Source organism: Hyla sarda, chromosome 1, assembly GCF_029499605.1.
Source record: "Hyla sarda isolate aHylSar1 chromosome 1, aHylSar1.hap1, whole genome shotgun sequence".
NCBI lineage: Eukaryota > Metazoa > Chordata > Amphibia > Anura > Hylidae > Hyla > Hyla sarda.
In genome coordinates, this window is record NC_079189.1 from 301,218,948 (window position 1) to 301,243,849 (window position 24,902).

The following is a 24,902-nucleotide window of genomic DNA, read 5'->3' on the forward strand; positions in this document are numbered from 1 at the left end:
GCTTAAGATTTTTAAATAGAAGTAATTTACAAATCTGTATAACTTTCTGGCACCAGTTGATTTAAAAAAAAAATGTTTTCCACCAGAGTACCCCTTTAATCCTGTTGGCCAATTGTAATGTTGTGGTAGGAATGCAGGTTACTACAAAAGGACCCATTTTAGGATGCTGAATTGCAGGGTGAGAGAACATTTTATTTTATGCTTTTTCATTTTGTGGCTCCGCTTGTAGCATGTGCTCCACCTTGGTCTACTCCTCATCCCTGATATCTCACTGTGGCTGGGAAAAACATGCAAACAAATGAATATATGAAAACACTTGCAGAATGGTTATACCAGTATCATGGTGTCATGTCATCTCGCCTAGCATTGCCACACTTAGAACAGCCCCAAAAAAAAAAACTATGGATCAATGGCTATGCAAGTAACTATAAAAAATGCTAGATGACCACTTAACAGTGCCATGCCATAAAATCCCTATTGAATATACAGTATTTTACAGCTGACCTTCTGCTACAATGGCCTTGATCAGAGAAAACTCTGATGCCGGCTGTTTAACCCTTTAAATGCTATAGTGTCCATGGCATCTAGGTGGTCTTTTAAGAGAGGTAAATGAATAATAACATAACTCCTTATTGTGGCTAGCTAGTATATGTCTTTATTTCTTGCAAACCTGTCTTTGTTTTTTTTTTTGCTCTGATTGTTGGGAACAATGTAATGGGCTGTCTGGGTAATTATTAAAAGAAAGTACTTTAGTTATGCATGCAGTGAAATGAATACATTACATTAGAGAAAATTGGTTTAATGAACAGGTTATTAGAATAGAATTCATATGTGGTGCATGAGACATTCCGCTACCTCCAATGGCTTGGCTTTTTTCTATAGTGAAGTGATGCACATGAATACAGCCTATCATGTCTAGCAGGAGGAGCTGAGCAGATTGATATATAGTTTTGGGGGGAATTTACCGGATAACTTGTCATTTATTCATGTAAATCTCTGCTCATTCTGGACAAAGTTGTCAAGTGGGTGAAATATCTGCCACAGTTGTTGTTCTGTGGGTTAGATAAATCAGCACTCATTCTCCATGTGCAATAATGAACAGTGGGCACCCAAGAACTTTCTCTGGACCACTTTTCACAGGTACTGATCACTGCATACCAGTAGAACCCATCTGCATACCACCACAACCTGCCATTTTGCAGATGCTCTGGTTCAGTTGTCTAGCTATCACAATTTTGTCCTATTTATTTGTTTCCATCAACTTATATATATATCCCAGGTTAAAAAATGATCGAGCATCTGTGGGATGTGCTGGGGATACAAGTTTACTCCATGGAGACTCCACCTGACAACTCACAGAACTTAAATGGATGCTGTCATTAAAATGATTTTTTTTGCACATGATACAGCAGATAAGATAAATAAGATTTTTAATTTACTCCCTCACTCCTTTTTATGTCACTTTCATGGCCTTATAAATCTGGACACTAGGGGTCTCCCTTCTGGTCCAGACTGCATTCAGTCTGCTCAAAAGCAAAGACTTTGGTCTCTTGCTGGACTGGCAGGAGACCAAACTCAGGAAGTGCTGTCTGGCCATAGGCAGTGAAGGCAGTGAATAGCACTCACTGTCTGTCTATGTATGAAACAGGGAGACCAAAGTCTGTGCTTTTGAGCAGACGGAATGCAGTCTGGACCAAAAGGGACACCCCTAGTGGCCAGATTAATAAAGCCATGAAAGTTAAATAAAAATACATTTTGTTACAGGGAGTAAATTACAAATCTTATTTATTTTACCTGCTTTATCATATACAAAAAAATAATTTTAATGACAGTGCCAATTTAAAGAATCTTCCGCTTACATGCTGGTGTCAGTTATTAGAGGAAACCATGAGAGGTCATGTGTCTATGGGCCACGGCCGTTTTGGCAGCATAAGTGAAACAAGAACCTGAACAATATTTTCTGCATTACATTTTTTTACAGCTCACAATAATTTCAGAATACTGACTGGTTTACGTCTACTTCCTACATTGTACTGTGTGTCCATACTTATTGCAATTGTTTTGGAAGATTCCATACAGAGTCAATGTTCCCTAGCAGATGTAATTAACTGTGTTATTATGTTTTTTTCCACATTATTGTTTATTTTGACTGTATTTAGCAGAAATCTCTATACATTCTTAGCAATAATAATAATAATAATAATAATAATAATAATAAAAAGTGAATTGATAAATTTACACAAATGACACAGAGCCATAAATGTCTCCAATATAATTTATTTCTTTGTCTAGATCTGTGGCATTCTGATATTTTCTAAAAAAAATAAAAATTAAAAATAAATAACTGGCTAAAGATTCTAAGTATCCATTTTCCTCAATTAACATGAATAAAGAAAATAGAAATTAGAGATTACTAGCAAGAGCTGGGTACCTAAAGTTATAAGCCCTCTCTAAAATGCAGGGGGTAATGTTACTCTCTTTAACGCTGAATATAATTTAGTCTCAAGAGGTGGGTAATCTTGCACAGTGAAGATCTCTTTGGAGTGAAGTTAGAAATATATTAGATTGTAGTAGACAGTCAGTGCCCCCTATTGAAATTTTTTTAATATACTGTACATGCTTACCCAGTTTGCTTGCTTTATTTTTATCAATTAAAAGAATGGAATAGTTATAATAGTAGCATTTCCAATCGGTGTAATGTTGTTTTTATGGATGAAATATATAGTTTCATACAATGCTGAAGTAAATCAGCAAAAATCCTTTCATTTGTACACATTTATTGTCATGTTTTAATTGTTTATGTAGTCAAGTGTATCTAGGTCTAATCGAAGGCATCATGCTGAATGTTCCAATTCCCAATTGTCAGGCTAAATGCATTAAGAAGAAAAATAAATTAATTCTAGCTACAGTTGCCTCTACTATACTATGTTTTTTTCCATTTGTGATATGTTTTATTGTGTCTCTTTAGTTTCCAACAGATTTCTATCTCTGTTCTTTTATCACGTTAATATCTTTCATCATTTCGAATAACGCCATTTGAATGAACTTTATAATGCACTCACCTGAACCTTTGGCTATTTTATCATCTGTTGTCTCTCACATCTACTGTATATGGGTATATCTGCTAAAGGATATGTACAATTTTGCAATTTATTTTTCCCCCCATTGTGGTAATACACCTAACGTCAATGCAACTGAAGCAACTTTTCAAATTGTCTTTATGAAAAATATTCTATCATTCTGTGTCTATGGGGTTGACATTAGATCTGTACAAAAGCTGTAGACACATGACAAGATATTTCTCACCAAGATGATTTACAAAATTGCTTTATTTCCATTTAAGATGCATTAGAGCAAGAAATAAAGATTGCATAGGTGGATACACCCTTAGGCTATGTGCACACACTGTATTTTGAGACTCATTTTGAGCCTTAAGTGGGCACTGTAATAAAAAAAAAATGTTTAAAATGTTGTGATATGTCGCCCCATAATGTAAGTCTATCCTGGTTTCATGGGGCCTGGCTCTTCTCTGCCTGCTCATTCTCATTATTCTCATAAAATTCTTTTAATTGACAGGTATACTTTAAGAAAATGGCTAATTTCACAGGCAAAGTTTCAACCATGTTTTGCTTTAGGCCTTATTTCTTAGAAGGTTTTTTAACCATTTTTTAAATCTTTTTTTCGTTTACAGACAAAAAATGCTCAAAAAACAGCATGGCCCAAAAGGGCTTCCTTGCACTTAATTTTATAGACATTTTAATTATAGCCATTAAAGGGAATGTGTCATTAGAAAATCACCTATTGTTTAAGGCAAGTTTTCATTTTTAACATATTTTTAAACAATGTTTTTTTTGTTTTTTTTTTATATAATTTTCCATTTTGCGATCTATATTTTTTAATAATCTGGAAATTTTGCAGTTTCATTTCTGCCCACTTAGTCTAAATTTAAGCAGACACTTCCTGTACTGTACAAAATATTTCCCAGTAATGCCCTTCTTCTCAAGAGCAGAGTGAAAGATGACACCAGTAAAGAGTTAACACTGGATCCACCATCAATCAGCCTCTGGCCTCCCTGTAGAATGACTTCTGAAAATGTCTCCAATTCATGTGAATGGGACAGGTCCTGTCTATTGTTTCCTATGTCCATGGGTCCTGTTATAAAGCATATCACTAAATGCTGTTAAAAACAGCTCAGGCAAGATGGCTGCCTCTATAAAAATGTACAAAATTTAATAAACAAAATTACAATCAGAAAAAGGAACAGATTAGAAAAAAGAACAATATCTGTTTCAATATCTTTCTATTAAAAAAAACAGGCGACACATTCCCTTTAAGTTAAACTATATGTGAACTGACAGGTGTTTTCCCATTGAATTCAATGCAGTTCAACTTGAAAAAAAAACAGCCATATTTAGAGGCATAAAACATACTTTTTTTTTTCTTTTTATATTTTAGGTTTCAAAATTATGCCCAAAAACTGTGTGAGAACGTAGCTGGTTTTCATACAATGTAAAAAAAAAAATGCCTGTAAAATAGAGATAAAAAGCAGCTTTAACCTAATTCTGTGTTAAAGGGTATGTAAAAGCGACCATTAGTGCCCACATTGGTTTTTTTTTAAACCAGAATTACAACTTTGGAATTATGCCCATTTTTAAAGCCATATGTGCACTGATGACCACTTTTCCTTAGACTTTACATAACACAATATTTAATTATGTAATGTAGTTAATTATATCCCATTTTTTACAGCCTTTTTTTTACAGGTTGTAAATATAGCCTCAAATTTAATACTTTTTTTTCTTTTCTATTCCAAAAATCTATCAGCACATTACATATTTTAACGAGAAGGATGACCCAAAACTAAAGATGTTGCTTTTAATCAAGTTCACAATGATGAGAAAAAAATGCAATAAAAAGTGAGGTCTATGGAATTAGATTCATCATAACTTGTGTTAATTTACTTAGGAGATCACAGTGCTCTACTGGTTGGATTCTAGATAAAGGAAGTTTAGAAAAGTTTAGATAATGTTGACTAAGGATTAGTAGATGTTTTGTTTTATTATTATTATTGGTGAACTCAATCCAAAACTACATTTTTACTTTTGAATGTAGTCATCACCTATATTGAAATGGCCTAAGATGGAACAAAACCATTGCAAAAATCAACAGTGTCCTAAGGAAGACTAAAAACCTCCGAAGGGGACATCATAAAGCCCTACACTGCCCTATGGGTGTAATAGTAGGATGTACATGGGCTTAGTGTCTGGCCAAGATTAGATCTGGTTCCAAATACTACAAACCATATTGTCTTACATTAAAACTAATATTACCATGTTCAGTATGTTTCATAAAGTGTAAATTTAAGGGAATTCTTAATTTTCTAATATATTTCCATGAGCAGAGACTTGCTCTCTTCATCTAGAAGCCACTTGGGAATTAGTACAAGGGAGCCATGTAGAACTCAAATTCCATATAGCGACCTGTAGTTTCTGAATTGAATGAGCAGATGGGCTGTACAAATGCCCATAATGAGATTGCTACATTCCCCATGCAGAATGTGGGTTAAAGGTTTTTTTCCAGGATTAAAAAATGTTTCATATGTTGTTGGGGGGCTACTAAAAATAAAAGGTAAACAATCCTTTCCTATCTCAGTCGCCCGCAGCTTCTGATTCAGTGACTTCCAGTCCCCTGGTGCTTAACTCTTCTAGCTGTCTCCAAGACAACACACTGAAGCAGGACCTGCCTACTCAACCAATCACTGGCCCAGACAAGACAATGCTGCCGCCAGTGATTAGCTGAGTGGGCAGGTCCTGCTCCAATGCACTGCCTCAGAAGCAGCTACAAGCAGAGAACCAGAAGTCACTGAACTGTAAAACAATACGAATTGTTGCTGCAGATTTTTATATTGGAACTTTTTACTGGGCTTAATACATATATATATATATATATATATATATATATATATATATATATATATATAATGTTGCTTGTTATATTAATGTTGCATGTTTTTTAAAGAACCAGATACCAATCTCATACACCATCCACCTAAGCTCTTCTACAAAACTGCTTGCCACCCACTGGGGCAGTAACACTGGAATATTGCATAATATGCCACTACAGCAACGAATAATTAAAAAAATACAGTGTTTTTCTTTTCTATACCTCTATATATATAAATATATATGGATATATTTATATATACATATTTATATATGTAAACACACACACGTATTGAAGACCAACCACTTACAAACCTCTTTGTGTCAGATGAATGTTTGAAATCCCTCTGACAATTACCAGGTTACATGCAGTCCCACCCCATTCATATGTGGCTCTTTAAAATATATATTTATTTTATCTACCTTTATTTTTATATATATGTACATAATGTTTCTCCTTTGGCGGGGTTGTTAAAAAAATATGGCTGACTGCTCATTGCTTTTTAAAAACAGGAAGCTGCTAGGCATGGAGCAGAGATGGGGATCTGAACCCATGACAGTCAGCCTTAAAAGCTCTTTTAAAGAAAATAAATAGAATTTGGGAAGGGTTTAACAGACTGATTTAGAAACTTATCTAGACTGGACTATACCCCATCACTGTACAGGGTCAGCCTGTGACAGAGAGAGGGATAATCGCGCCACTGCGCGTACTCTCGTGTGCGTGTTTACACAAACATTTTTATATATAGTTTTTAGTTTTTGATAGAACTTTCACTCCAGCATTTTCAAAAAACCCTCAGGGGTTAACAAATATCCAAGGCTTTTAAGAAAAAAAGCTGACATAATCAAACCACATAGTGGCTATGGATAAAAGGTGAGTTTGTTTAGTCTTCACTCCACTACTCCCACCGAAACTCCATCCCCCTTTTCCTTCCTCAGCCGCTGTCTGAAGAGGTGTGCGGGGCAGTGGAAGGTGAGGTTCGTCTTCGTGGGGGGGTCCATGAATTGTCCGAGCTGTTAGAAGGGGGAAATGGTCTGTGGGAACGCATGAGGAAGAGTTCTCCCTGCTCTCGGAGCAGAGCCTGAGCAATCAGCCCTGGAAGAGCATGGAGCGAGCCATTTAAGGAGTCAATTTTAGTCTCCAGGGTTATTATTCTCTTCTCAAGGTCATCATTCCGTTCTTGTAGGTCAGACATTAGGTCGTACATAACATTCTGGGTCTGTAAAAAAAAAATCTGAAGAATTAGCATTGTTGTAGCTGAAACTAAGATACTGTATATTTAGGTAACAATGGAAAGTAACAACACATGCAATTATGACAACATTTTACAACTGAGTACGTAAAACCAAAGTACATTTTTCAGAGATTTGATACTCGAGACTGCATTGCCCAAGAGGAACATGTTACATGGATTCTAACTGTAAAAATTCAGTAGAACAGTAACTAACTAAATGAGATACTGTATGTGTGAATAGACCCTAAAAGTGTGTCTCCTTAAGGACGCCCCCATTCCCGAGTCCTTAAGGACGTACCTGTACATCATGTGTCCCGCTAACAGGGTTTAAACCGTTCTCACAAGCGAAGAACGGATTAAATCCCGTGGGTCCCGGTTGCTACGGTCGATCGGGCCAATGCCCGGCATTAACCCTTTATACGCTGCGATCAAAGTTGATTGCGGCATCTAAACTAAAAGTAGAACTATCCCTGCAGCTCAGCGGAGCTTACTGGACGAAGGGAGGGTCCTCGTCTGCCTCCTCGTCCTCTGACTGGTGATCTATTGCTCCATGGCTGCGCAGCAGAGCACCGGCAACACTGATCATTGCTTTATACATGGCATAGCATTGAAAAGTGTATGCAATCAGAATATTGCATGGTATAGCCCCCTTAAGGGGGCTAAAAAAAATTTAAAGTGGTAAAAAAATAAGAGAATACATATGAATTGTGAATAAAAATGTGAATAAAAATATTAATAAAAAGCGATCAAAAAGTCCCATCAAACAAAAATGGCACTGTTAAAACTACAGACTATGGCACAAAAAATTAGCCCTCATATAGCCCCATATGCGGAAAAAGTTATAGGGGTCAGAAGATGACAATTTTAAACATACTAATTTTGATGCATGTAGTTATAATTTTTTTAAAGAAAAAAAGTTTCAAAATGGCATTTTTTTTCATTTCACCCCACGAATAATTTTTTTTTGTTTCGCCGCAGATTATGTTATAAAATAAGTAATGTCATTACAAAGTACAATTGGTGTTGCAAAAAACAAGCCCTTATATGGGTCTGTAGGTGCAAAATTGAACGCGTTATGATTTTTAGAAGATGAGGAGGAAAAAAAAAGAAAGTGCAAAAACGAAGATTGTTTTCCTTAAGGTGAAAACGGGCTGAGTCCTTAAGGGGTTAGAGTGTTTTTAAATTGTTTGCTGGGGGCTAGCACTGGCTGCCTTAACCTCAAGTCAGTCAGTGCTCATAACATGTGCCGCACTAGGGCACCTGCCGCTGCTCTCTCTTCCTTCTGGCCACTTCCTTTCTATTTATCAGCGCATTCATATGGCATTTTTCATAGTACTTATTGACCAAACCCCATAGATCCTCAAGAGGATGTTGGAGTATAAAACCCCTATTACTACTCCCCTTGTTATATAATTTTTTTTTGCTTTTATTGGTATACTTAAAAAAAGGAATACAATTATATTAATAATAATATATACATATATGAATATATGTTCCCTATGATGCCTAAAATATACAGGTCCTTAGGAACTTAGTATTAATAGATATGTTCCCTTATAGAGATACTTCTATTCTAGTGCCTGTAGTATGCTCTTATTAGAGACTCTGATTTAAAAACATAAACAATAGCCTCCCCTACATGTTTCATGGCACCAGCCATGTCATCAGGGGTGTGAGGCTGGTGCTACAATACATGTAGGGGAGACTATTGTTACTGACATCTTACTGATTTCATAGATAAGTCTATCTTTGATCTAAAGTATTCCTTTTATAGATGTGAAAAATTATTAGGGAATAGTGGCATCTTCCTTACTTTCCAGCAGCTTGCAGTTCCTTTTGCCTGTTTGCTTTCTAAATGTTATGAAAACTCATCGGTGACGGTGACCAAAAATTCTCGAAAAGGCAGTAGATACAAAATAGAGGAGACCGCAAAAAAATTCATGGTGTTACTATTGTCTTTGTCATCTTCGTGCTGTGACAGGGGAGCAGCAGGAGGGTTCATGTTAAAGTATTTTTGACATACTGTAATTGGGAGCAGCACAGTGTATCACATTACATTCCCTCTGCCTCTGTGTGAAAGACTTATAGTGTAAGTGGGGAGGCAAAGCAGCATGGAGAAAGCAGTTGACTGATCCAAGTAGGCAGCACAGCTCTAGCTCCACACGAGGGAGCTCTCTCCCACTTAGTACAGGCTAAAGATCAAAGACTGAGGACTCAAGGGCAAACATAAGGGAAAAATCACACAGCAATGTATGTGTGATATTCCACTACAGTAGCAGAGTTTCTCCCTGTGAAAGTCTTTATCCATACTCTAGAGTTCCACTAGGCACTATATTTGAAGAGGATATTTAAGTAAATCTCTTATAAAAATATAACACTTAGAGGGGGAATATCATAGTACCTTGTTAGGTCCTCAGAAACAATGATGACAAATAATAAGGTGTCGAGACTAGCTTGATCTTCTTATTAGGATGGGTGAACACAATAACTGAAAAGTCAAATCCTCAGTAATGTATACTCTTTAATGGCTAACTGAAAAGATGATAACAAATATCAAGTTTTCGTGACTACCGTGGTCTCATGATCAGGTGTGGTTTAACACAATGGCCCAGATTTATTTATATGTCTAGAACCAGAACTTTAACCCATAACAACCAATCACAGTGCAGCTTTTATATCTTAACGAGCTCTGGTAAAATGAAAGCTGAGCTGTGATTGGTTGCTGTGGGGAAAACCAGAAAGTTTTGTGTTCATGCAGATTGATATATCTAGGCCAGTTTTTGAAGAGTCACAGAATCATCAACGCTAATCGTTCAATATGGGGAAAGGTGTAAACAGCTAGGGAAGTAAAGGAGTGTACAGGTTTTTAATGTCCCTAAAAGGTTTAATTATTTTTATCTCCTGGCCAACACTGTACAAAGAGATTTTCACCCTTAAATAAGACAGGAGAAGAAAAGCGAAACTTTAATATCAAGAGGGGTAACAACGTTGGCTGGTCACAAAATGGCAGAACTGGACTTCATCCAATGCATTTGCTTTTTCTGGTGTCTCACACCCTCAGATAACCTCAAAACTTACTGTAGGGCCAAAATGTATGACAACCAGTCACAAGAACTAATATGTTAAAATAGATCTCAATGCAAGAAGGTATCAAATAACAGGAATAGTACCTCACCAATAAATGACAGAAATGTAATGATGAAAGGATGAATGATGGCACAAATGAATGACGAAGACAGCAGTCAGGAATTAATCAGGCCAATGATGAATTAGCACAAACTACAAATATTAGGGGAAATATATCAAACCTTGTGCAGAAAAACTGTGTTGCCCACAGCAACCAATCAAATTTTAGCTTTCATTTTTCAGAGGCCTTTTTAAAAATGAAAGAAAAAATCTGATTGGTTGCTATGGGCAACTGCTCCACCATTGCTCTACACAAGCCACGATACATCTCACTATTGATCCTAAACAGCTATTCCTGAATCTTTCCCTGGGTCTATCTCTGAATAGTTGTCCTGAAACCAGACACCACTGATCCTCACTGTCCCTATAAATATCCCTAATGAAATGCCTTACTCTACAAAGCGGACCCTCTGCAACAGGCAGACGCTAAAACCCAGAGACAAAAACTAAGAGGGGGAGGATATATCAAATCTTCTACAAAGGAACAGTGGGGCAGTTGTCCATATCAAACAATCAGATTGTTTAAATTTTTTACCTTTTGACGACACAGAACATACAGGTACACCCTGGTCGCGTTTGGGGTGTATGACGTGTGTTCACAAGCTGAGGGCTCTTCATACACAATAAGTCTATGCTGGTATCAACAGACGAGACTAACTGCTAATGCTGGGAATGAACCCTTCAGAGGCATCTAAAGTGGTTAAAAATATGCCATGGGTCTTTGGGGGGGAAGAGGGCAATTGGGACCTCCGCAGTGTAATTGTAGGGTCCTATCAGCCAGCATGTCGACTGAAGGGTAGAGAACCAGAGGGTCGATAGAACTGATCAATGCTATGCTATTGGATAGCATTGATCAAAAGATTGAATATAATAGTCCCCTAAGTGACAAAAAAATTGGTTAGGGACTAAAAAATAGCTACCCTAGAAACTCTTGCTCTAGCCCTGGGCAATAGCTGCACAGGTAAAAAGTTTGTAGTTTTTTCGTAACCCCTATGGGTTTCTAGACTGGCTTAGGCAAGCACAAGTTTGCATTCAAATTGATAGGATTTTCTGCGCCCCCCCCCCCCCCTTCTCTCTGTGTCCCCACTGCCCTAAACAATCAGTTTACCTGTACAGCATTACAGTAAAAGGTGACACCAGTATACAGATAAGACAATAGCAGCTCAAAGTTTATAAAGCATGCCTAGAAACCTGTCCCATGCAAAGAATAGAATCTGCTTCTGTTAAAGCATATCACTGAATACTGATAAAAAAACACTCAGGCAAGATGCCACCCCAATAATGTACCACAAATACTAAAAGGGAAATGTAAAAAATTACAATAAAAAAATATATAAACAGTTTTAAAAAAAGAAGCATAACTACTTCTGTTGCCAGGAACATCTCAGGGTCTCTATAGCTTAATGCAGAGCTGTACTGACAACCCTGTTGACCTACAAGAAGGTTAAAGGCCAGGCCAAACAGCTGCAACACTGGTGCTCACACCTTCTGGGGTGGCTATTTAAATTTAGCTACTGGACTGCTGCTATACTAATGATAGAGAATTTTTCCCATCACTAGCATTCATTGTTTCTGTTTGTCCTGTGACCTGACCTGTGTACCTGAACTCTGCTTGTAATCTTACTACTCTTTGTTTGCTGATTTTGTACTACACCACTATCTAGGTTTGACCCATTGCCTGTCCTGACTCTGCCCTGATTTGTGATTTTGTACTGCATTGCTTTCTTGGTTTCTGACTTATGGCCTGTGTTCTAATTAACCCCTTCTTTGGTTCCTGCTGTCGATTTTCTACTGCTTTTCCTGTGTGTTGCTGACCTGATCTGTCTGACTATTCTGCCTACTTTGATGCACTTAGGTCAGTGTAGGGACTGTCACCCAGATAGCAGCCACTATTTAGGGCAGATCATCCAAGTAGGTAGTGGCTGGTAGAAGATCCAGGTTGTCTCTACTCCTGACGTGACACTGTCTCTAATCAGTAAAAAAAATATCTAGGCGACACCATTAAGAAGAACTGAGCAAGAGAGAGGGAAAGGTTGCTGCTACTGTTAGAGAGAGAGAGTTATGACCTGCATCACATTGCAATGCATTCTTGCTAGGCACTGCAAGCTCTTGTGCCTGACTGCTATCACACCTGATTGTACTACTGGCTACCATTGGCCAAGGCATCACTCCAAAAGGACAAAATGCTATATATGCTGAGAAGCCTGGCTATATAATTTATGTTTAGATGAGGATTCACATAGAAAAAAACTTACTGAGATTTGGAATGGGACCCATATATTTCTATTGGCACTATATTTGGGATCCAAGTTGGAAGAGAATTTAGTATCTTCCTTCTTAGTTGATGTCAGGGTGCAACCACATTTCAAAACATTTGTTATAGGTTATAATTTTGGGGTATGTTTGTCTCTGATGTTAAATAGATGTTTGGTTACTGGTAGTAAATCATGTTTCATACTTTACAGGCAATGGATTTAATGGACGAGATTTCCAGTAAATTGTGTAAACTTGGACAGTCTTCAAATGCACCAGATTTATCAAAGTGTATCAGGCTGACTATTAAATCTGTCGTATCTGTGGACAGTCTAATTTTTTTAAATCATTTCAAAAAACTTCTCACGTGTCAAAAGTTTAGATTTGTCGGGAAAGTACTAAGACCCCCACCGATAGCTAAATATGGCCGGGAGAAGAGTGCAGCTGTGGCTTCCGACTCAGTGTTTGCTGAAGGAAGATAGAACAAGCACAGAGCCAGGTAGTGAAGTATGCTGCTGCACACTTCTCTTGCCTATATCTAACAATCAGTTGGGCTCTCAGCGCCGATAAAAACTTTTTACATGTCTGCATGTTTTTAGTAAGGACAGTAATGCTTTAAGTTAAGACCAATTATTAGTTGGTTTACTTCAAACCAGAATTGTGTGCCAAAATGTTGGCATATGCCGGCCAAGCCATGTTGGACCTTGAAGAAAAGTGCAAAAAAAAAAGTTTAATTGAACCCACAGATCGCCTATATAGGTAAACCTTAAATAATCCTATATTTTCTACTTACCTAAAATAGTAAAGTTTATTGTAACCGACACACACTTTTAAAACAACGTGCTTGTATCCCCTATTGTGATGTGATGATCTAATAAACAGGGCCGCTCAACCTCACAGTGTCACTCTAGCACACTTTGGCAACATGTGTCTGAAAAACACTTGTGATTTACATGGGGCTATTATAGGTACATGGAAAATATAGGGTTATACGTAATGAATTTAGGCACATTTGCTAAATTAAATATAGGGCACAGAGCTTAACAGTGAGTAACATGGATGAAGTTATAGATATTGACTGCCAAAGCAGCCATAAGGAGGACATTGTGGGTGAAATTAAGGATGACAGAAATGTCACCTCATAAAAAAAATGACTTATACACACATACATGGGTAGAGATGAGCGAATTTTTGAAAAACTCAATTCGGCCGATTATAAATGGCTATTTCTTGGCTACAGAGAGCCTCAATAGGGGTGTAGAACACTTTGCCTTGTCGTAACACTCATAGGGAGTGTGCTGTGTTAGGGAAATAATACTGTTATTCAGTATGACATGCAGATAACAGGCATCTCTTTTAGAATCACTGTCACAGAGCGGCACAATGACAGAGCCTGGAAGTGGCATCAGTATGAGGAAACCGTATGGCGGCAGAATGACACAGCCTGGAGGTGGCAGAAGCATGAGGAGACCATATAGTGGCTGAATGACACAGCGTGGAGGTGGTGGCAGAATGAGGAGACCATATAGTGCCTGAATGACTAGCCTGGAGGGGGCAACGGCCTGACGAGACCATAGGGCCTTACAATTGAAAAGATTAATTGTATTTTTTAACATTTAAATTGAAGATTTCAAATAGATGAACCTAAAAGTTTCATTTAATGTGCCAGCAGCATAAGGGGACCACATGGCGGCACAGTGACACAGCCTGGAGGGGGCAGCAGCATGAAGAGACAGCATCTAGCAGAATGACACAGCCTGGAGTTGGCGGCAGCAAAAGGAAACCAAATACTGGCTAAATGCACAGCCTGGAGGTAGCGGCAGCATGAGAAGACCATATAGTGGCTGAATGACACAGCCTGGTGGTGGTGGCACTATGAGAAGACCATATAGTGGCTGAATGACACAGCCTGGAGGTGGCATCAGCATGATGAGAACATATGGTTGCAGAATGAGACAGCCTGGAGCTGGCATCAGCATAAGGAGAACATATGGTAGCAGAATGAGACAGCCTGGAGCTGGCATCAGCATGAGGAGCATTTATGGTGGCAGAATGAGACAGCCTGGAGCTGGCATCAGCATGAGGAGAACATATGGTGGCAGAAGGAGACAGCCTGGAGCTGGCATCAGCATGAGGAGAACATATGGTGGCAGAATGAGACAGCCTAGAGCTGGCATCAGCATGAGGAGAACATATGGTGGCAGAATGAGACAGCCTGGAGCTGGCATCGGCATGAGGAAAACTTATGGTGGCAGAATGAGACAGCCTGGAGATTGCATCAGCAGCATCAGCAGTCGAGAAAGTGACCCAGTGACAGAGTGGGGCGGGGGCTGGCAATACACCTGTACCTGGTGACAAAGGTGGGTGAAAGAAGGAGAACTTGGCAACAGATGTGTGGCATCAGGCGGGTGGCAGGATCAGACTAGTAGCTGAGGCAGGTAGGCAGAAGAAAATGGTCTCTTTTGTAAAAGTGTTAGTGTGCACAAGTAAGTATTAAGGATATGCGTTATGTAAAACTAAATGGTCTTAATGATCTTATGGTCTATTGTAACTGGTGGGGGTAAAAACTTCCCCTGTAAGGCCCTACTCTCGCACTATTAATTCCCTTTTTGGCAAGTGTTACCCGCCCTAAAAAGGGCGACCCCACACAGCAACCTCCCCCTATCTCCACCTGTAAACACTGCCATTTCCCAGGGTTTTCAGTTGGAAATAGGGAGATGTTCCTGTGTGGGGCTGCCCTTTTTAGAACGAGTAACACTTGCCTCCAAAAGGTGGAAGGGAACAACGTATTGTCCATTGTAGCAGGTGGGGGTAAAAACTTCCCCTGTAAGGCCCTACTCTCGCCCTATTAATTCCCTTCTTGGCAAGTGTTACTTGCCCTAAAAAGGGCAGCCCCACACAGGAACCTCTCCCTATTTCCAACTAAAAACCCTGGGAAATAGCAGCGTTTTTAGGTGGAAATAGGCGTTTTTAGGGTGAGTAACACTTGCCAAGAATGGAATTAACAGTGTGAGAGTAGGGCCTCACAGGGGAAGTTTTTACCGCCACCTGTTAAAATGGACCATACGTTGTTCCCTTCCACCTTTTAGAGATCTTTGCATCACATCAATCCTTGCTGGTGTAGGTGGCACATTGTGTTTTTCGCACACCTTTCCTTTTCTTAGAAATAAAAAAAATTGGGGTCCATATATTTTATCCTAAGAAAAGTAAAGTTTTAGCTAATGCATTTCCTCAATACTTACTTGTGGTCTGATGTGGAGGGATTTCTGTAACTGTGGAGTGGCACCTTAAATATTTTTTGCACTATCCATATTTGTGAAGTGTTGGTGTGGCACTATGGTCAATCTACTCTGATGCATCAGGCATTGGTGGGTGGAAATCCTGGCTGATCCATGCTTGATTCATCTTCACAAAGGTCACTTTCTCCACATTTTTCGTGGACAGATGAGTTCTCCTCGGGGTTACTATGGCCCCCGCTGCACTAAACACTTGCTCTGATGGCACACAACTGGCCAGACAGGAAAGCTTTTCCAGGGAAAACTCTGCTAGTTGCGGACACAAATCAAGTTTAGGATGAGTAACACTTGCCAAGAAGGGAATTAACAGTGCGAGAGTAGGGCCTCAAAGAGGAAGTTTTTAACGCCAACTGTTACATTGGACCATACGTTGGGGGGGGAGGATAATAAAGCAAAGAAAGCAGACAGTGGGATGGATAGGTTAGAGAGGGGTCAGGACATAATGGCGGGTGGAGAGGAGTCCTGTGGGGGGAGGTTAAGAACAGTGGATAAGGAGATTCATGCGTTACAAACCAGCTGTAAAAATAAATGTAGCCCGAAAAATTGTAATCCCAATAATTCAAAAAATTCCATTAGCCCCAATAACTCAATAACTACAATAAGCCCCATTAACTCAAAAAATACCATTAGCCCCAATAACTTAAATAACAACGTTAGACGCAATAACGCAAAAAATCCCATTAGCCCCAATAACTTAAATAATAACGTTAGACCCAATAACTCAAAAAATCCCATTAGCCCCAATAACTTAAATAGTACAATTAGCCCTTATAACTCAAAAAATGACATTAACCCCAATAACTCTGAAAATCCCATTAGTGAGACTATATGTGTAAAACTTAATGGAAATGTAAAGTGTATGTTCACAAATGCCAGAAGCCTAGCAAATAAAATGGGGGAGCTTGAGGCCTTGATACTGGAGGAACATATTGATATAGTTGGGGTCACTGAGACATGGCTGGACTCCTCGCATGACTGGGCTGTTAATCTGCAGGGGTTTACATTGTTTCGCAAGGATAGAATGAACAGAAAAGGTGGTGGAGTCTGTCTGTATGTAAGAAGTGGTATGAAAGTCAATGTGAACGATGCCATAGTGTGTGATGATTCTGAGGAGGTGGAATCACTGTGGGTAGAATTACAAAAGGAGGGAAATACTGAAAAAATAATATTTGGTGTAATTTACAGACCCCCTAATATCACTGAAGAGATAGAAGGTCGGCTGTATAAACAAATAGAGAGGGCCGCCCGGGCAGGTACAGTGGTAATAATGGGAGATTTTAACTATCCAGATATAGATTGGGGCCGGGGGTTGGCTAAAACTACAAAGGGGAGAAAATTCCTAAATTTATTGCAGGATAATTTTATGGGCCAGTTTGTGGAGGACCCAACAAGAAGTGATGCCTTGTTGGATCTGATCATTTCCAACAACGCAGAGCTGGTTGGTAATGTAACTGTGCGGGAAAACCTTGGTAATAGCGACCACAATATAGTTACTTTTGACTTAAAATGTAGAAAACAAAGACAGACGGGGAAAGCAAAAACATATAACTTTAAAAAGGCAAATTTCCCTGGGCTGAGGGCTGCACTACAGGACATAGACTGGGGGGAGGTGTTCTCAAATACTGATACAGAAGGTAAATGGGACATCTTTAAATCAACTCTAAATAACTATACAGCTAAATATATACCAAAGGGGAACAAATATAAACGATTAAAACTAAATCCTACATGGCTGACAAATGAGGTTAAAAGAGCAATAAACAACAAAAAAATAGCCTTCAAAAAATACAAATCTGATGGGTCAGCTATAACATTTAAACAGTACAAGGAGCTTAATAAAATCTGTAAAAATGTAATAAAAACAGCAAAAATTCAAAATGAGAGACAGGTGGCCGAAGAAAGCAAAACTAATCCTAAATATTTTTTTAGATATATAAATACAAAAAAACCAAGGACAGAGCATGTAGGACGCCTTAATAATGATAATGGGGAGGTTGTCACGGGCGATCAAGAGAAGGCGGAGCTACTGAATGGGTTCTTTAGTTCTGTATATACTATGGAAGAAGGAGCTGACATTGGTCAGGTCAGTGCTGGTAACACATCATATAATGTATTGAACTGGCTTAATGTAGAGATGGTACAAGGTAAGTTAAGTAAAGTAAATGTAAGCAAATCTCCAGGGCCGGATGGACTACACCCAAGAGTTCTTAGAGAGGTAAGTTCAGTAATATCTGTACCCTTGTTCATGATATTTAGAGATTCTCTGGTGTCTGGTATTGTGCCAAGGGACTGGCGCAAGGCTAATGTGGTACCAATCTTCAAGAAGGGCTCTAGGTCTTCGCCAGGCAATTATAGACCGGTAAGTCTAACGTGCATTGTGGGTAAATTGTTTGAAGGACTTATAAGGGATTACATACAGGAATACATAGGGGATAATAGTATTATAAGTGATAGCCAGCATGGGTTTACTAAGGATAGAAGTTGTCAAACCAATCTAATTTGCTTTTATGAAGAGGTGAGTAGAAGCCTTGACAGAGGAATGGCTGTGGATATAGTGTTTCTGGATTTTGCCAAAGCATTTGATACTGTCCCTCACAGACATCTGACAGGTAAGTTAAGGTCCTTGGGCTTGGAAACTTTAGTTTGTAACTGGATTGAACACTGGCTCATAGATCGTACCCAGAGAGTGGTGGTAAATGATTCGTACTCTGATTGGTCCCCGGTTATTAGTGGTGTACCCCAAGGTTCAGTACTGGGCCCGCTGCTGTTTAATTTATTTATCAATGATATAGAGGATGGTATTAACAGCTCTGTTTCTATCTTTGCAGATGACACCAAGCTTTGTAGCACAGTACAGTCTATAGAGGATGTGCATAAGTTACAAGATGACTTGGATAGACTAAGTGTCTGGGCATCCACTTGGCAAATGAGGTTCAATGTGGATAAATGTAAAGTTATGCATCTGGGTACTAATAACCTGCATGCGTCGTATGTCTTAGGGGGGATTAAACTGGCAGAGTCACTGGTAGAGAAGGATCTGGGTGTACTTGTAGATCACAGACTACAAAATAGCATGCAATGTCAGGCTGCTGCTTCCAAAGCCGGCAGGATATTGTCATGTATAAAAAGAGGCATGGACTCGAGGGGCAGGGACATAATACTCCCCCTTTATAAAGCATTGGTACGGCCTCACCTGGAATATGCTGTTCAGTTTTGGTCGCCTGTTCATAAAAGGGACACTGCGGAGTTGGAAAGGGTGCAGAGACGCGCGACTAAACTAATATGGGGCATGGAACATCTTAGCTATGAGGAGCGATTAAAGGAGTTACAATTGTTTAGTCTTGAGAAGAGACGTTTAAGGGGGGATATGATAAACGTATATAAGTATATAAATGGCCCATACAAAAAATATGGAGAAAAACTGTTCCAGGTTAAACCCCCCCAAAGGACGAGGGGGCACTCCCTCCGTCTGGAGAAGAAAAGGTTTAGTCTAAAGGGGCGGCACGCCTTCTTTACCGTGAGGACTGTGAATTTATGGAACGGTCTACCTCAGGAACTGGTCACAGCAGGAACAATTACCAGCTTTAAAGCAGGGTTAGATACATTCCTGGAACAAAATAACATTAATGCTTATGCAGAATTATAAAACTACATCCCTTTCCCTTATCCCCTTACATCCTTCCCTTCAATCCCCTGGTTGGACTTGATGGACGTATGTCTTTTTTCAACCATACTAACTATGTAACTATGTAACTATGTTGTTCCCTTCCACCTTTTAGAGGTCTTTGCATCACATCAATCCTTGCTGGTGTAGGTGGCACATTGTGTTTTTCGCACACATTTCCTTTTCTTAGATATAAAAAAAATTGTGGTCTATATATTTTATCCTAAGAAAAGTTAAGTTTTAGCTAATGCATTTCCTCAATACTTACTTGTGGTCTGGTGCGGAGGAATTTCTGTAACTGTGGGGTGGCACCTTAAATATGTTTTGCACTATCCATATTTGTGAAGTGTTGGTGTGGCACTTTGGTCAATCTACTCTGATGCATCAGGCATTGGTGGGTGGAAATCCTGGCTGATCCATGTCTGATTCATCTTCACAAAGGTCAGTCTCTCCACATTTTTTGTGGACAGATGAGTTCTCCTTGGGGTTACTATGGCCCCCGCCGCACTAAACAAACGCTCTGATGGCACACAACTGGCCGGGCAGGAAAGTTTATCCAGGGCAAACTCTGCTAGTTGCGGCCACAAATCAAGTTTAGCTGCCCAGATGTCCAGCCGATCTTCAAAGTGTGTTGGCAGGGTCATGTCAAGGTATGCCACCACCTGCTGGTTCAGGTCCTGCTCCAAGTCTACCTGCTGCTGATGAGTTGCTTCACTATTAGGGTGAAGAAAACTACTCATCAGCGACTGTAGACTCAGGCTGCTGCTGATGGAGCTGGTACTGCTCCTGCCCCTCCACACCTCCCCAGCAGCCATGGCAGTGGAAGGTGAGCGCAGAAGGCCCCCCGAGTCAGACCTGCGAGTGGATGGACCATGTGGCCGATAGGCATCGGCCAACTGACTATGTAGGATGTCTCTGTAGTAGGTCAGTTTGTCCTCCCTCTCAGTGGGTGCCGGATTTGTGCCCATTTTGTGACGGTAGTGAGGGTCCAATAAGGTGGTTAGCCAGAAGTCATCCCGCTGCCCAATGGTGACAAGCAAGTGAGCATGCATCGTGCCATTTGTGCAAGTGACTCGGAGGGACTCCCTGCCTCCATCTCCACTGCATACTGCCACGGTGTGTCTGGGTCCTCTGTCTCGTCTTCCTCATCACCCTCTAGCTCCTCTGGCTGCTCCTGCTCCTCCTCTCCTGTCAGATGACTATTAAAAACCACCCATTTTGCGAAACCTAAACTGTGTTCCACTGTCCCCCTCCTCTTCCAGTTCAGCCCCCACAGGGCTCATGTGGCTGTGAGATGTAGGCACCATGTCTCCAGTGCCCTCCTGACCAGCCATCATTTCCAAGACGTGTTGTAGGAAATGAAGCAGTGGAATGACGTTGTTCATCCCGTAATCCTGGCGACTTGCTAATAATGTGGCTTCCTCAAAGGGCCTGAGCAAACGGAAGGTGTCACGTATGAGCTGCCACTGGTTGACATTGAAGTTACACAGGGGAGTCCCCCTATCCGCTTGGATCATCAAGAAATTGGTGATGGCATTTCTCTGTTCGTATAGTTGGTCCAACATATGGAGGGTGGAATTCCAATGTGTGGAAACGTCGCAAATCAGACTATGTTGGGGGATGCTGTTCTAACGGTGCAGCTCAAGGAGGGTGTGGTTTGCGGAGTACAAGTGGCTGAAGTGCATGCAAAGTTTCCTTCCCATTGTTAGGATGTCATGCAGATGGGGGGGAACACTTCAGGAGACGCTTGACAACCAGATTGAACACGTGTGCCATGCAGGGCGCATGGCTCAGGCTTCCTTGTCGCAGTGCAGACAAGATGTTCTTCCCTTTGTCGGTAACTATGGTTCCCATTTCCAGTTTTCGTGGAGTGAGCCATGATTCGATTTCTTGATGAATTACTTGTAGCAGTTCCTCCCCTGTGTGACTCTCCTCTGTGTGACTCCGTTCAAGGCAATACATGTGAAGAACAGCGGGACACCACCGTGCCCTGCACACATGGTATGCTGGAGGGGCACTGAGACTTGTCCATGCAGTGGAGGCTGAGGACACGGTGGAGGATGAGGAGGCAGAGTTGCTCACGGTCACAGGACCAATGGTCTGAGAGCATGGAGGAGGAAGCGGCGTGACCTGTCCAAGTTGCTGTTGTGGCTGTGCAGGAACCACATTTACCCATTGGGCCGTAAAGGACATGTATTGTCCCTGACCATAGTTACAGCTCCATATGTCGGTGCTGCCGTGCACTTTGGTACACACCGACAGGCTCAAGGACTGGCCCACCTTCTGTTCCACAAATTGTGCAGGTACCTTTTTCGCAAAGAAATGACGGCTTGGGACTCTCCATCTCTGCTCGGCACAAGCCATCAGTTCTCTGAAAGGTGCAGAGCCCACCACTTGAAAAGGGAGGGACTGCAGCACCAGCAACTTGAACAGGAGCACATTCAGCTTCTGCGCCGTTGGATGAGTGGGCGCATACTGTTGTCTCTTGGACATGGCTTCGGTGATGGGTTTCTGGCGGAATGACTGACTCAAAGTAGGAGGAGCAGGAGCATCTGGAGAGACAGAAGATCGGCATGACACACAGCTCCCTTTGGCTGAGGTGGTGGAGCCTTGGCTGTCTGAAAGAGGGAGCGGCGTGCCACTGGGTGATGCAGCAGGCTGGACCACCACAGGCCGCTTTATGGTGATGCTGCATATGTTCACGGAGGGCCGTGGTGCTAGCATTGGGTTAACATCCTCCGGATGCTTGATGAAAAACTGCCACACTGCCGAGTAGTTGATTTTCCCCCCAACAGTCCACACTGATTGACTGCTACTGCCGCCGACTCCAGAAACCCCTGTTCCACTACCTCCCGGGAAGGTAGGCTGCTGCAAAGCAGGTGGTCTACCGTGGGCCCGTTTGGCTCCAGACTTTCTACTTCTGCTACCATGCTGACTGCCAACCATGCTACCACCTTGCTGGCTCAGCTGCTACCTCACGGGCAACCTGCAACCCTCTTCTCCTGACGATGATGAAGCCCCTCCTGCACTAAGTGCGATCGGCTTCATCATCATCGAGTTGTGTCAGTACGCCACTGATGTCCTCCTCAGGTTCCTCAACAGTGTCTGCTTCAGGAGTCTGAATGCTCGCAACACCACCTCCCACGCCACTCTCCTCATCACTACTTGCCCGCCTAGCAGAGGAAGCTGCAGATGTCTACTCCACTTCTTGGCTGGGCAGTAGCTGCAGACTGTCCTCTAGTAGATCATCCTCACTAAAAAGTAGAGCTGAACCCGCAGCATTCAATACTTCTGTGGGGGAGGGAACAGCATAGGACAGAGGCAATGGGAGGACAGGAACTGCTCCCGGGCCATGCCAACTGAGGGTTGTGTCTGGGGAACCCACCGACTGTTGACTGGGGGTTTCGGATGTCACTTGTTATGAAGTGGATGACCGAGTTAACCAATCGATGACTCACAACAATTTTAGGGGAACCCCCCTAGGGGAACCCTTAAACTAAGTACCCCCCAATATTAAAATATACCTTTTATTAATCTATTTAAAATGTACTCTGTGACCAACATAATTATGTGATTCAACAATTCGGTGTAATGACACCACCACTAATTTTAAAACCACAGTTAGTCACCAAGCTCCTTAACTCCTATACTGTCTTTTGTGAACACTTGATTGTGTGATGACAGAGTGAGCATTAATTAGTAGCTCACTCTTCTATGTAATAGGAGCCGGTGACTACTGTTAATTAAAATAACCAAAAGTTAGCCAGCCCTTCCAACGTTTCACTGGCACCCCAGCTTCGTCAGGAAAGTATGGTGGCTAATCATTTCCTGACGAAGCTGGGGTGCCAGTGAAACGTTGGAAGGGCCGACTAACTTTTGGTTATTTTAATTAGCAATGCTCTATCTCTCCCACAATGCTCTATCTCTCCCTGCAATGAAACGCACTCTCTGAAATAAAACTCTGAAGTGACTGGCCGCAAGATGGCTGCTGATTATATAGGGCTGTGACATCACAGGGGTGGCTGGCTGCTTTAAGGTGCATGTTGCATGTGATTCAGGGTCATCCCGCCTACTCGCCTTGTCACCTTCCCATAATCATGCCTACTCACCTTGCCGCCTTCCCAGAGTTCCTTGCCACATGTCCTCACATGTGGATCCACCATTTTAGATGCCCTTTAGATTTGTGCAATCGATGTGCTCATACCTATACATGGGCATAAGTATAGGGGGGTGCAGAGGTAGCAGTTGCACTGGGGCCTTGGTGTCTGAGGGGGCCCCAAGCCACCTCTGCCCCATAACAAGACATCAGGATAATAAGTGAAAGAAAGAAAGAATGAACCTGTCTATTCTTTTTGCGGACTCCGCACGGAATGCATTGCCATCTATGAGACAGCATATTCCCATGCGGTCTTAGTGACAGCATGTTATGGCAGCACCTGCAGTCTGCGGAATGTCCGCAAGGAGATTTTCTGTGTGAGCATAGCCTTACAGATTGTGCAATGGGGACCAGAAGCGAAAACGTATGCCTCTGCACCCATGCATTATGTCCTATTGATTTAAAAAAAAAAAAAATTGTACTTTATTTTTAAGAAGTTTTTGTGCATGGTGATGTGGTTTTTGGTGCAGAACTGTGCCAAAAAAACACTCCTAAAACCACTTGATTTTTAAAACCCCACTCTGGTTGTGCAGTAAGAAAACCTCCCCCAAAACCCAACCTTCCCCAAAACACAACACTGAAGGTTTTTGAAGAAGATTGTTAGGTGAATTTTATATAAGTGGTTTATGTTATTGTGAACAGGCCTTTAAAGTGCCAGGCAATGGTATAACAACAAAAAGTGTCCGCCTATGCACTAGGCAGAAAAGGGGGAATGAATGTATATTTTTCGAAGGCATTTATAGTGACTGTATTTTTTGATACAGTGGGTGCAAATCTAAAGAACAAATGGAGACTGCATGATAAGTGAAGTCTCAACAATAAAGAACAGAAGACTTCACAATACTGGTCACATTAGCATCAAAGCCCAACACATTGCAGGTATTACCACAATTCTTGCGTGTGTTCCGTCACAATGACAGCTCACAGTATTAAAACTCACCTTTGCTAAATCCACCAGAGTGTTGGCTTGGTCATTGAGCTTCCTCTGCTCCATTTTCACACTGCGTAACCTGTAGATGACAAAACAGTTAGGTCCATATGGCACACCTACTTTTCAAACAGCCAGTCACATGACACATGCAAAGCAATTGACATCTTTCCTTACCCCAAAAATTGAAGCTGGAGAAATAAAATAAAAAAAAATCCCTTGCAGCACACAAACATTTCTAC

At 41.0% G+C, this 24,902-nt stretch overlaps 1 protein-coding gene across 7 annotated transcripts in view; it reads right to left on the bottom strand.

Moving 5' to 3' along the window:
- Positions 1 to 2,267: 2,267 nt before the first annotated feature.
- LOC130269518 (small conductance calcium-activated potassium channel protein 2-like) overlaps positions 2,268 to 24,902 on the bottom strand; it is a 198,512-nt gene continuing 175,877 nt past the window's right edge. For 6 of the 7 annotated variants that reach the window (XM_056518116.1, XM_056518118.1, XM_056518117.1 and 3 more), the window contains 2 exons: positions 24,673 to 24,742; positions 2,268 to 7,162 (listed from right to left, as the gene is read on the bottom strand). In XM_056518116.1, the coding sequence (XP_056374091.1) occupies positions 6,878 to 7,162; positions 24,673 to 24,742 (355 nt within the window). In that variant the 3' untranslated portion in view covers positions 2,268 to 6,877. Of the gene's footprint in view, positions 7,163 to 24,672; positions 24,743 to 24,902 lie in introns of those variants that run through there. The other variant, XR_008843550.1, reaches the window with a different exon arrangement.